Here is a 13,129-nt window from a genome sequence, read left to right as displayed (position 1 = left end):
CGGCAGGTCTCTGCATTTTGATTGTTGTTGTGATGTGAGGGTCAGCCCAAAACTCGTGGGTCAGGTGGGTTTGCGGTTCACAGATGGGTTAAAGCCCAAGCTCTTCCTTCTGCCCTTACGGCCTGCAACTGCACTGCAGCTGGGCTCTAACACCTCATTGCATATAAGTTTCTTAAGGCTTGGTGCGGCTGCTTTTCCCTTAAAGTGTAAGTCTTGGTACAGCTGCAGTCAATAGAATTGGCTGGAAGATGAAGCTTGACTCTCCCTCCAGCCAATCCAATATATGCTCCATGTTCTGGGACTTAAACTTTCTGGGCAAATGCAGAAGCAATAAAGGCAGGCATAAATAGAAATACCTCCCCTGTGGTCAGCAGCCCAGGCACACAGTAACTGTGCTTTGTTTTTTTTTGTTTTGAGAAAATAGAACATACTGAGGGAGAGGAGACATGGTGGGATAGAGCAGATAAAATAAAAGGGCAGACAAAAGTGTTATAGAAGAGGAAGAAAATGGGACCAGAGAAGGTTGTGGAGAATGGCAGAAGACACTAAAATACACAGAAAGGGAGAGCAAATAAATCTAGGGAACTTGGAATTGAGGGGAGTAGATTGAGAAAGGGTTGATGATAAGATGTGAGAGTGTTTGGGGTATTAGTGCTCACTGCCAATCACTGTATTACTTGGGGTGCCAATATCCACTGGTTTTTTACTTTATAACATGCCTAAATCTACTGCCCTGAGTGTACCAGCTACCCATTTTTAATTATAAATTACTATTATATTTAATTTGCTTGGGTCAGTACCCAATAACTCTACACATAGTACCCAAACCTAGCTATTACTAAAGTAACTAAAACTCATTTACCTTACTCTGTTTCATACTTTTAGTTCATACTTTCCAGTTGTAATTCTAACAACTAAATACAACTTATAAAATAAATGATAAGGGAAATAGGAGGGAATATTGACGATGTGATTTCCCTCTTGGCAAGAGAAGGCTGTAATTAGTAGCCATGTGTGAAATACAACAGTGCCGTATGCTGCTGTAACTGGTTCTACAGCGGTTTGCATGTGAATCTGTACCTCTCTTTCTCTCTTATTCCCCTTAGATGCTCCTTGCACCAGCACGATAGAATGCACTTTTCCTTTGTGGCTGAATTCTGTACCTGTAATTGGGCCTTCTGTACTTCCGAGGGAATAGCCATATTTCAGCATAAATGTCACTATCATGTATACATAGTAAATGACACACCTAGACAATAATGAATACCTGGAGCTCTAGCCAGGGAACAATGTAAAGTGGCTTTTGTTGATTGCAGGTAGTTGCAAAGAGTATACCAATTCCAATGTCCTTTATAGTGAATTTATTTCTCTGATCCGACAACACAAACACTTTAGCTCTTTAAAAAAATAGGTATTTGTGTTCAAAATAGCATGTTTGGATCAATGCTTTTATGACTAATGCTGTTTGAAGGAGAATGATGATTATTTTGGGTGATTTAAATTTATAGGTGTTTCTGTTGATTCACCGAGCTGGACAAATTTCCCTTAACCTTCATCTTTATAAACTGAGTGTCGAAAAACCCAACCACCGGGGAAAAGTCTGGTTATTGACATGTACAGGGAACCTTTATCACAGACAACTTTACATTATAATGCATTATAATTCTAACCATTCATAATAATAATGTCAGGAGTAATACATAGCATTTCTGTTTATTTACTGGCCTCTACTTGATGGAATGAAGTTTAGCAAATTAGTTTACTCTCTCACAGAAATGTGACCACCTACACCCGATTAGACCCTTCTAGACTCCATTGTGTATTACAATTCAAAAAAAGAAACCATTCGAAACCTTTTCGTATTAGAATTTCTCCACCTATTTTAGGGAATAGAACCCACACGAAGGAGCAATTATTTTTTTTCTGCTGATTTATGAAAACATTTTCCAACATTTTGTAATCCTTTCATGACTTTTCTCCACAAAAAAACCCAAAAGTTTTACAACCTGTGGGAAATGTATCACTATGCATATCTATTAGGCATTCCTGCAGCTCAGTAAAAATTTTTACACATTTTTTCACTCGCTAATGCTAAGAAAGAATGGTAAATACAGGACGATTTACTGGCAAATGTGAAAAGAAAGGAATTTCTTTCCTAACCTTTGATAAATCCATTAACTGCCCCCCAAGAAGAATGTCAGCCAAACACCATTCCCTGCCTTCCATTTATCTGAGTTGGCTTGTCACTACCTATACCAGACTGGGGGGCATCCCCCCTTACCCCCATGCTTACCTTTTTTGCTCTCGTACAGGGCAGGGGAGGGGCCATATAGTAGCCCTACTCTTTGCACTAACAGAGCCGAATTGTTATTTTAAAAAAACTGCATTCTGGCTCGCCTATAAGTTAATTTTTAGCATGTCATAGAATGCCCTATTCCTAGCAACTTTGCAATTGTTTTTTTAAATTATTTATATTTTAGTTTTTGAATGATAGGAGAAGCTTTTTGCTGCCTCTGGTAACCTGTGGGGCACCGCCACCTCAATACAATTTCAGTACTCTTGTGCCGAGAAGAACTGAAATTGCCACTTGAAAAATCAGTCCCAGCCGCACAACATTGAAGCGAGGAAGGAGGTTTAATTTAAACTGATGATTTCTAACTCTGCCTCTGATAACTGTCCCAGCAAATGAAGTAAAGCCATCCTTTTGTGGGGATGTTTATAGCTGGGAGGATATTAAAGTACAGCACAACAGGCTTTTGATACCTTTTAAAGCTCTTTTGCCCCTTAAGCAGTGTCACAACAATCATTACAATCAAAACTATAGTTCAATACATCCTGACCATACATGGCTCATTTACAAACTCAAGCACAATGTCCAATGAGCTACATTGATTGCACAATTACGTGCTCTTAAAGGGGAACTCTGGCCTTCAAACCAAAATTTGTTAAAGAGCCTCACATAACACAGAAACCCCTAATATACTTATAACTTTAATCTGTTCCTCCAAAAAGTATGTATAAATACCATTATTATATACTGAAATCCAGCGGCAAAACAGTTCTTCTCTTTCTGCATCATTTGAAATCATGGCAGGGGAGGAGGGACTAAAACATCGATGGGACAAATTGTAACAACTTCTCTACAGCTTACAGACATCATGCAGGAACTACATAACCCACAATGCATTGCACTGTGATGTTCCTTTCCTTATTGACATCACATGTGCAGGGAATTGTGGGATTGGGAGGATGCAGGCTGAAGGCAGGCTGAGGACAGGTGACTACTGTTACATTTTATTTGAGTCTCAAAGTAGTCAGCCAGATCAGCAGGGGAAAAGGGGGCCGGGCCTAGGGAACTGTTCCAAACCTTGTTATTATATTAAAAATCATGGAAAGGGTGCATATTTGACTTTTACACAAAATGCACAAGACGCTGCACTCTGGGTAAAAAACATGGCGACCTGAATGCTTGGATCCTTGGGTTTTCCAGATTAGGGATCTTTCTGTAATTTGGATCATTATACCTTAAGTCTGCTGAAATCATTTAGACATTAAATAAACCCAGTATGATTGTTTTGCCACCAATATGGATTCATACAGTTTGGCTCCCATCAAGTACATGGTACTGTTATTATAGAGAAAAAGGAAATCATTCTAAAAAACATGCTTTTTGAGCTAAAAGCAGCACCCCTGTCTTGTTTAATGATAGAAACGTGAGGCACATATGTAGGATCAGAGTGTCTTTGCTTGAAATTTATATATATATATTTACTGACCTAGTGATGCCAGTGCCTACTTTAGCTATCAAAGTGGGTCACATAAGAAAGCTGGGCTGTGACAGAGACACTAAAACCTCTTTACATACATAAACTTATTGCATTCGAATTTCTGTGACAGAACAGTAATATCTCATGTTACAGAAAATAACACCACAACATTAAATGATTTATTGTTATTACTGGTACACCACAGTACTGGAGGCCAAGTGCATCTTTCTGTTCTGGATTTTAAAAAAAGGATTTTCCTAAAAGGTAAAAAAGGTACTTTCTGTGCCAAACTGAAAAAAAACTAAAATAGAATAAACGCAATAGAATTGTTTTTCCACTAATGAATTGTTTTTTTTCAATAAGGATTAATTATATCTTAGTTGGGATCAAGTACAAGGTACTGTATAATAATTACAGAGAAAAAGGAAATCATTTTTTAAATATTTGACTTATTTGATTAAAATGGAGTCTATGGGAGATAGCCTACCTGTAATTACGTACTTTCTGGATAATGGGTTTCCGAATAACATATTCCATACCTGTATATAAATAAGCCAGCTGTCTGGGGTTGCTGCACTACCCATCTTCTGGGCTTTATGCAACAAAGCATGATGGGGGTTTTGAACCTACTGAAGCTGACCAATGCACCACATCCCAATAACACAAGCATTCACTATAAGGCATAGAAAGTTAAAAATAAATGATTTTATTAACCTGATTTGTGGTTGGCTGTTGAGCTTGTAATAGCCTTGGCGCTGTCCTTGGAGGAACCATTTTTTTGCTTGTTTTTTGATGCTTCTAGCACTTTGAGCTTCTTCGCGTGCTTACTGCCTTTGTAGTGTGCCTCGGCTTGGCTCTACAAAGGAAAACAAATCAGGCTTATTTTGGTGCTATTTTAACACAATGAATGATGGGATAATAAAAGACAAAGAGTGCTGACAAATAACAGATACTCCACATGACATAATAATAATATGCATTAATAAATTCTGTATAACAAAATTTCAATTTTAAACCGTCAAATGCGTCGATAGTCATTGTTTGGCATTTACACCAGGCACAAAGGCACAAAGTGCAGCTCAAGAGCAGTAAATCACTTAGGCTAATCCTGGCCATGATCCAAGCAGTGCAACCTGGGCCTCAAGTTATTAGTATCAGTAATCAGGTTGAAAGACTTCAGGCATTTATTCATTGCTCTGTGAACGAGACATCACTTGGGGTAACTTACAGCTCCCAACTGGACTCCAAAGCCAAATAGCATCACAAATAATGCACTCTACCCCTGAAGTTTTTCAGAGCACTAGTCACATGGCTAAGGGCAACTGGGAAACTAATAATATATCTAGCCCCATGTCAAATTTCAAAATTAAATATAAAACAATCTGTTCCCTCTTTTAAAAAAAAACAAATTTTGGTGCAGAAATTTGCTGGAACAGTGCTATTAACTGAATTTGTGGTGGCTATATTACATTGTTTACTGACAATACAATAGAATATTGCACCAAATAATTTAGCTTTTTCCCATAAATACTACATATTATTCCAATCTAATCATGCTTTAAACCAGTAATAATTTTCAGTCACCCCAGAATAAAGTTAACGGCTTAACGCAGCTTCTTATTGCTTATATGTTGGTGTCCATCTGTTCCCCATTCCATCTCTAAGTATTAGGAATTCACAGGAACTTCGCCCCCTCTGTCTCCCTATATTTATCTATATTTGTCTTGCTGTCTGACTGGGATCTCCTATGGCAAAGGAAGAGCCCACCCCTTAGCACTCCTGAGTAAATGCCTCTTACTGTGTTATTAAAGGGAGAAAGCAACCAAAGCCACACATTGCAAACCTTGCGTATGTAGAAACATCAAATTGCCATTGAAAAGAAAATAACTTTACTAGGTATTTAAAGAACCAAAGAGCTGCACTGCTTTAACGGGAGTAGGGGCTCGATGCCAGTGCTTACCCAAGAGGTATAGAGCATACAGTGGTTAAAAGCTGTGCCCTACCACACACAACATATAATGATTCCTATGGGAAGCTAGAGGAAAGTGAAAGGAAAGATGGCAGCTTGCAAACAATGGGGAAAGGATTTTTCTACAGTAATATGTAACTTGTTATTGAGTGACAAGTGCATTCATTCCATAATAGAATTCCCTCTATCACTTCAAATGTCTCAAATCCTAAGACTATAGCTTTATCACAATTTATATATAAAGTGTTTGCAAAATGAGACTGAGATAGCTAAGCAGCTGAGTATTCTTAGCATTTAAAATAATGGATAGCAGCAGGAGGTCGGTGTATTTATTCCCAGGTGCTGCACACCTAAGGGGAAAATCATATTCTCTTTCTTCCTTCCCTGGAGTTAAAATGATCAGTTCCACTTGGTACAGCATTGGAAAGGGTATTCCCCAGGGCAGAGCTGACAAATATGTAAACAGATAATGTAAAAAAAGGCCCCAAATATAGAACAGATACTGAGGACAATATTCAAACGCATTCAGAAAAGAAATTATTTAAATGGTCTATGAATGCAGGAAATGTGTTGATTATTGGTCGTTTCTTCCTGTTTTAAAAGAACATTGAGAAGGAGTTGGGGACATAACTACAGGGGAGTCAAGACCCATTTTGAAGGATTTTTTTTAAAGGAGAAGGAAAGGTTGAAATCACTTGGGGGTACAAGAAGGCACCCCCAGTGATTGTATTTACTTACCTGCTACTTCAGGCCAGTGCTCCTATTAGTGGAAAGCTGCCCCGGCCTGGGGGTCTTTTCAGCAAGCACCCCCAGTGATTTTACCTTTCCTTCTCTTTTAAAGGAACAGTAACACCAAAAAATGAAAGTGTATAAAAATAATTAATATATTATGTACTATTGCCCTGCACTGGTAAAAGTTGTGTGTTTGCTTCATAAACACTACTACAGTTTATATAAATACCCTGCTGTGTAGCCATGGGGGCAGCCATTTAAATTGAAAAAATGAGAAAAGGCACAGGTTACATAGCAGATAACAGATAAGTAGCATAGATTCCCATTGTATTCTACACAGTAATCTGTTATCTTCTTATGTAACCTGTGCCTTTTCTCCTTTTTTCAATTTAAATGGTTGCCCCCATGGCTACACAGCAGCTATTTCTATTAACTACAGTAGCCTTTCTGAAGCAAACACACAACTTTTACCAGTGCAGGGCAACAGTACATTATATTTAAATTATTTTAAAACGTTTTTATTTTTTAGTGTTACTGTTCCTTTAAAGTGACTGAGAATTTTGGCACAACAAACTGGCTGACTACTTCTCTAAAGGTCTGCTTATGCTGAGGACTGAATTTTGCTTTGATAATAAAAGACAATTCTGTTGCAATCACCAGGGTAAGTATTTGGATCTTACTCTAATGTGGCAATGAATGAGCTCAGTTTTAACAACGCTTTGGCTCGCCTTTCCATTGACTCTGTGAACATCATCTGAATCTCACTAACTTTCAAGATGAAGGGTTCTAGGGCATTTTAAAGAAGGATCATGTATAATTTGCTTGGTGGCAATGGTCTAAAGCAAGGTTTTCAGCATATGATACATTTCCAAAGGGATTATTGTGCCACCATCATGGATTTATGCAGCTTAGTGAACTAGGAATATGAAATGTAAATGGCACTGCTGTATTTTGAAGCTTTTTGGGTATTAAGATAATAGATGTGATTTAAAATGTTTTATTTACATATATTTATGTATACTCATTAGTTAATACATCAACTTTTTATTGTATATTCCAACTAATCAATGGGAAGGTTCTTTGGAATTAGCTTTATTTTATTGCTTTGCTTTTGTCTTATTATTAAGAAGTGCAAATAATATGAAGTGTGTTATGCTACATTAAGCATTTTCTTACGGTTGTAAACATATGCTTCTGCTTGCGATTCTAAACGCATGGAAAAAAAATGCTCATTAAAAACAGATTCAGTATTTTATATGGATTGACTAAGTAGACACACTAAATGGTTTTATGTGGAACACCTGCATCCACTTAAATCTGTTTATTTAAAATTAATCTTCCTGTTCCACTCGTTCTATCAAGTGTGATATAATTCGAAATGGCACTTTTGGTGTTTGTATAATTATGTAAGATGTACATGACCTACCTTTGCTAAGAAACCTTCAAGACAATGGCATGTAATTGATGTTAATTAATTAAGTTAACCCCTGAACTCCCTCTCAATTATGCAGTAAAGCTTGGGGTAAGTATAGACTTAATTTAGTACTTACACTTCCGGGAAAGGGTTTTCCAAGACTCAGTCCCATTCTTTACTCTACGCCAGTGCTGTCCAACTGGCGGCCTGCAGGACACAGGCAGCATAAGGCAAGCAGAGTATGGCACACACAGGCAGCATATGGCAGGCAGAGTATGGCACACACAGGCAGCATAGGGCAGGCAGAGTATGGCAGGTTTTTGCTGTACTACAACGATTAATATGGGTATGGTCATGTGATAACACGGGTGTGGTTTCAAGTGGGTGCGGTTTCAAAAAGGGGAGTGGCCAAAACTGGCTTCCATTATCGGCCCTCCACCACGTAGGTCGGAAAAATTCCGGCCCTCAGTACCACAGAAGTTGGACAGCACTGCTCTACGCTATTGCACAATGTAGTTTACATAGTTAACATAAGCCCCCAGTAAAATAAAGATGATAGGATCAATTATTAATTTACTATAACAACTCCAGACAATATAGGGGTGAAAGGAACCCCTCCTTGTACCCATGCTCAGTGAACATGGGCAGTAAAACTCAACTTCAAATTCAAAAGGGCCCATCTGGCTTATAAAAAGCCTTATGCAATGTTTCACTCTATACAAGCACCTTGGGGCAATTAAAATACGGTGAATTCTGTTTTAACTGTTGTTTATCCTAATACTGCTCCAATCAGGCTCAAGCCAAGCTCATGTAATTGATATTTGTGCACAGAGCCCACTTGACCCTACACAGATCTTATAAATGTCCAGATGAATATGTTATATACCATAGAAACCTTAGAGAAGTAGCCATGTAGCTGTACACTGTGCAGAACTGTTTGAGGGTCTGACAACTTTTAAAAAAGAATATATATAATAATTCAAAGTCTAATTAAGCAGCCATAACAGTAACAAAAATCATTGTAAATGCAACCTGTCCATGTCATAAAGGCAGCCTTAAGTAATTTTATTATATAGGTATTGGACATGTTTAAAGGAGACATATCCTATAAAAATTATGAATGTGCCAGGGAATTATACTCCTCTAGATATAGAAGGATTGTGCTTAAAAAGTTGTGTTTCTGACTGATTTATTGAGAAATTCCACAAAAACCCCCACTAGCCCCGCCCATCTGTTCCACTTCCTGCTGGCTGAATTCTCTGGATGAGCTGGGGAGCCGGCGGCTCTCAGTACCCTGCACTGTAGGATAGGAACCAATCAGCAGCTAGGCTGACCTGATAGGGAACTGAAGCCTGTCTGTGCTTGTGTGACTGCAGGGCTGTGATTGGCTCTCCCCCTCCTACTGTGCTTCTGGCAGGGACCGTTAGGACACGCCCACTCTCCATTTCAAACTCTGACAGAGAAGAGATAGGATCTATAGGGAGCTCCAATAAAGGGGCCATTGTTACAGACAGGATTAATGTTTAGCCCAAAGGGAAACCAGCACCGTATATTATTCATAATTGCCTACAAAATTAGGGTTTTCCCATTTATCCAATATGTCTCCTTTAAAACATACATATAAGAAACTGAATTGCAAATAGTGATTAGTAATAGTATCTAGAAACCTCCCTTACAGAAAGCTCTGAAATATAAACTTTTTTCTATTTCTAAAATCACTCAATAATGCCCAGAATAACATACCTTTCTCCCTGCATTCAGTCTCATGTGGTTTCACCTAACAAGCAGCACATTTTAGCTACTTCTTAGTCTAGCATGAAGCTCTGCCCATTATTCTTTTGTGTCTCCTGGGCATGCCTGATTGAGTTCCTTTAGAGCAGAGGCAGCAATCATGGGCAGTAGGCACCTCTTTGACCATATTCACAAAGAGAGAAAGAGAACTTAGAAAAGTAAAGGGGCGAAGCTTCACACTAGACCAGGAAGTAGCTGAAAGAGCTGCAGTTGAGCGGATTGTGATTTAGAGAGGAGCTTGACTGAATGCAGGGAGAAAGGTATGTTATTATGGGGACTGTTTTGTTAGTACATTTTATAATAAAAGGCTTACTTATCCTTTAACATTCCTTTATGATACGCTACAAGCCACTGACAGCTACTGAGTGCAATAGTCAATAATACACCCTCACCCTTTAGACTGTAAATTCTGTTAACAGCTCTCTTTACCTCCTGTATTGGTCAGCATTTTTATTTAATCTGTATGTTTGATGTATACAATCTGCTACTCAACAGCATTGCCTAATATGTTGGCACTCAATAGTAATAACAGAAAGGTACTTCTCTGTCTTTAACTGAAACCCCACAAACAGGAGGGGTAGATGGTATCATAATAACCAACAAAGCAGTCACCTATACACCACTGCTCCCCATCATAAAGAGCCCCCTAAATCTATCTGACATAAATGTCTTTAATTCACAGCATGCATTTTAAAGTTTCCAAGATAAAATACTTTTAATTATTTGAAATAAAATGAAATAGAATCTGTCTGTACAAATTCATTTGAGCGCAAATGTAGACGTCCCAAGCGCAAGTGCACTGCTGCATCAATGAAAGTTAATTGAAAGTTCTGTAGTTGTCAGAATCACTTATTTTATTGCACAAGGAGTGAATTGCTAATTTGATTAGCCCTTTGTTTTTTTATTCCAGGGTGTGCCAACGAAACCATTCCAATTAGCTTTGGTTTGGGAAGAACAAGTTCCACTTGTATTAAAGAATCTAAAACAACTGAATTTTACATTGGATTTTACAGCAATACTTAAAAGGGCTATCTGCCTTTATGTAGAATGCAGTAATTCAGTTACAGGGGAGGGGTCAATAGAATATATTAGTATTAAGTTATGTATATAATAACTATACGTCTGATTTATAAAAAGAGTAAGAAAGGGAATCCTATGGGTTTTGGGCAATTCAAACTGAGCTGAATTCCTAAAAGGTTGGTAAGATTATGCTATTAAATTTATTGATTCAATATGCCAATGCAAAAGATTCAAATGAAACTGGCATTTATCATTGTTTGAGCCTTAAAAGGGCTTTTCACCTTTACAAAATGTATCATTGTCAAATAGTATACTAAAAATCATGACTTTTTCAAGGGACTCCAAAAGACTAATTTATAGCATCACACATAAAGATCTGTAATGTTGTTAGCGTATTGCTGCCATCCATACCAGGCACTATAAAGCCCATACACACTCCCCAAATCCCCTGTACTTGCACTAAGCGCTAGTGTGCATTTTTTTAGTGCAAAAAAACAAACATTGATAAATCTCCCGCTTAAGGTGGCCATACACACTAAGAGCCGCTCGCTTGGCGGGTATAGGCGTCCGTCGGTTCGGGAACCGTATCAATGAGCCGTTGCGGTCCCCAATCCGACAATTTCAAACCTGACTGGTTTCAGGCCAGATGTCGGCCGGGCAGAACCGTCATTAGTGGCCATACACGGGTCAATAAGCTGCGAAAAGATCATTCCAATCGGCCACTAATGTTCAGGGTTGAAACAGCAGATATGGAGGTAGAAACAATAGGATTTCTACCTCCTTCTGTCGATTCAGCCCTGACGGCAGATTTTGCTCAGTCGCCTTCTATGGCACCCGATCAAAATCTTTTAACCCACCCGATCGGCTAATCGGCCAATATCAGCAGCCTCCTGCGATATCGGTCGCCTCGCCGACTTGCCATACACGCACCGAATATCGTACAAAACGAGGTTTTGTACAATATTATCAGTGCGTGTATGGCCAGCTTAAGGGACCGATACCGGCAGCTAGAATCAGCCCGTGTATGGCCACCTTAAGTGTTCAGCCTGACTGAATCCAAGCCCTAGAGTTGGCCGAATCTATCTACCGAGCGCTATTGCTTCTGTTGTCTCTACTATGTGATTCGAGTTATATTTTCAAAACAGTTTTTTAAATGAAATATAAACTTCTAATGTGAGAAAACAAATACAATTAAAGGGCTAAGCATGTGATGGTATCATCCCTTTCAGCACAAGTGATTTTTTGTTTTCTATCTTCAAAGTTCAAGTCAACATCTATTGACAAAACCTAGAGTGCTGGCAATGGAGGGAACAAAATCATTCCTAATCTATATCTGCTGAATACCGGGTTGACCCTTGCTCTTCTGACTACCTGCCCACGCTCTTGAGGGAAATTTAGCAAGATTGATACCTCTTAACCCAACTCCCACACACACTTTTATATTGTTGTTTGTCTTGCAAAGAGTTGGTGGTGGAAGTAATACTCGTAAGCAGGGATGTTAATCCTGAGGCCCTTGAACAACAATTCTCAGTCATTAGAAGTTATAGAGCTTGAAATCCCTTCAACATCTGCTCAAAGTTTGAAAGGGGAACTCCACCCAAAAACAACTTTTGAAAAGTAAACATGATTTCAAGCAACTTTGCAATATACATCAGTTAAAAAATATAAAGCCTTTTCATGATTTATAATGTAATAATATGGTTTGGAACAGTTTCCTAGGCCCCTGTTCTCCTGCTGATCAGGCTGACTACTTTGTAAAGGTCCCCATACAGGGGCCAATTCTAGCTGCCGATAATAGTCCCTTAGACCGATTCGGCAGCTAATCGGCCCGTGTATGGGCACTACCGACGGGCTTGCCCAACCGATATCTGGCCTGAAATCAGCCAGATATCAATGGGGCAGGTTAAAAAATCTTGTCTGATCGGGGACTGCATCGGCTCGTTGATGCGGTCCCTGGAACCACTTTGCCTATACTTGTCATTATAATTCGATCGTTTGGCCCCAGGGCCACCTACGGGTGGGCAATATCGGGAGAATCCAGGCTAATTCAATCGACATTGGCAATCGAGCGGATCTGAAGGTGTATGGGCACCTTTACTCAAATAAAATGTAACTGTAGTTGACTGTCCTCAGCCTGCCTTCAGCCTGCATCCTCCCAATCCCACAATTCCCTGCACATGTGATGTCAATAAGGAAAGGAACGCATTGTGGGTTATGTAGTTCCTGCATGCTGTCTGTAAGCTGTGGAGAAGTTGTTATAGTTTGTAACAACAATGTTTTAGTCCCTCCTCCCTTTCCAGGACTTCAAATAATGCAGAATGAGAAGATCTGTTTAGTAGCTGGATCTCAACATATAAAAACTTTTTTGAAGGAACAGATTACAGTGATAGGTATATCAGGGGTTTCTGTGTTGTATGGGGCTTTTTTAACAAATTT

At 38.9% G+C, this 13,129-nt stretch overlaps 1 protein-coding gene across 6 annotated transcripts in view; it reads right to left on the bottom strand.

Annotated features, from left to right (window-relative positions):
* The window catches only part of znf385b (zinc finger protein 385B), a 317,721-nt gene that overhangs the window by 21,874 nt on the left and 282,718 nt on the right, over window positions 1-13,129 (bottom strand). For all 6 annotated transcript variants that reach the window (XM_004917741.4, XM_018097602.2, XM_031893267.1 and 3 more), the window contains one exon: window positions 4,482-4,623. In XM_004917741.4, the coding sequence (XP_004917798.2) occupies window positions 4,482-4,623 (142 nt within the window). The remainder of the gene's footprint in view (window positions 1-4,481; window positions 4,624-13,129) is intronic.

Source organism: Xenopus tropicalis, chromosome 9, assembly GCF_000004195.4.
Source record: "Xenopus tropicalis strain Nigerian chromosome 9, UCB_Xtro_10.0, whole genome shotgun sequence".
Taxonomy (NCBI): domain Eukaryota; kingdom Metazoa; phylum Chordata; class Amphibia; order Anura; family Pipidae; genus Xenopus; species Xenopus tropicalis.
This window is presented reverse-complemented; position numbering and strand designations above follow the sequence as displayed.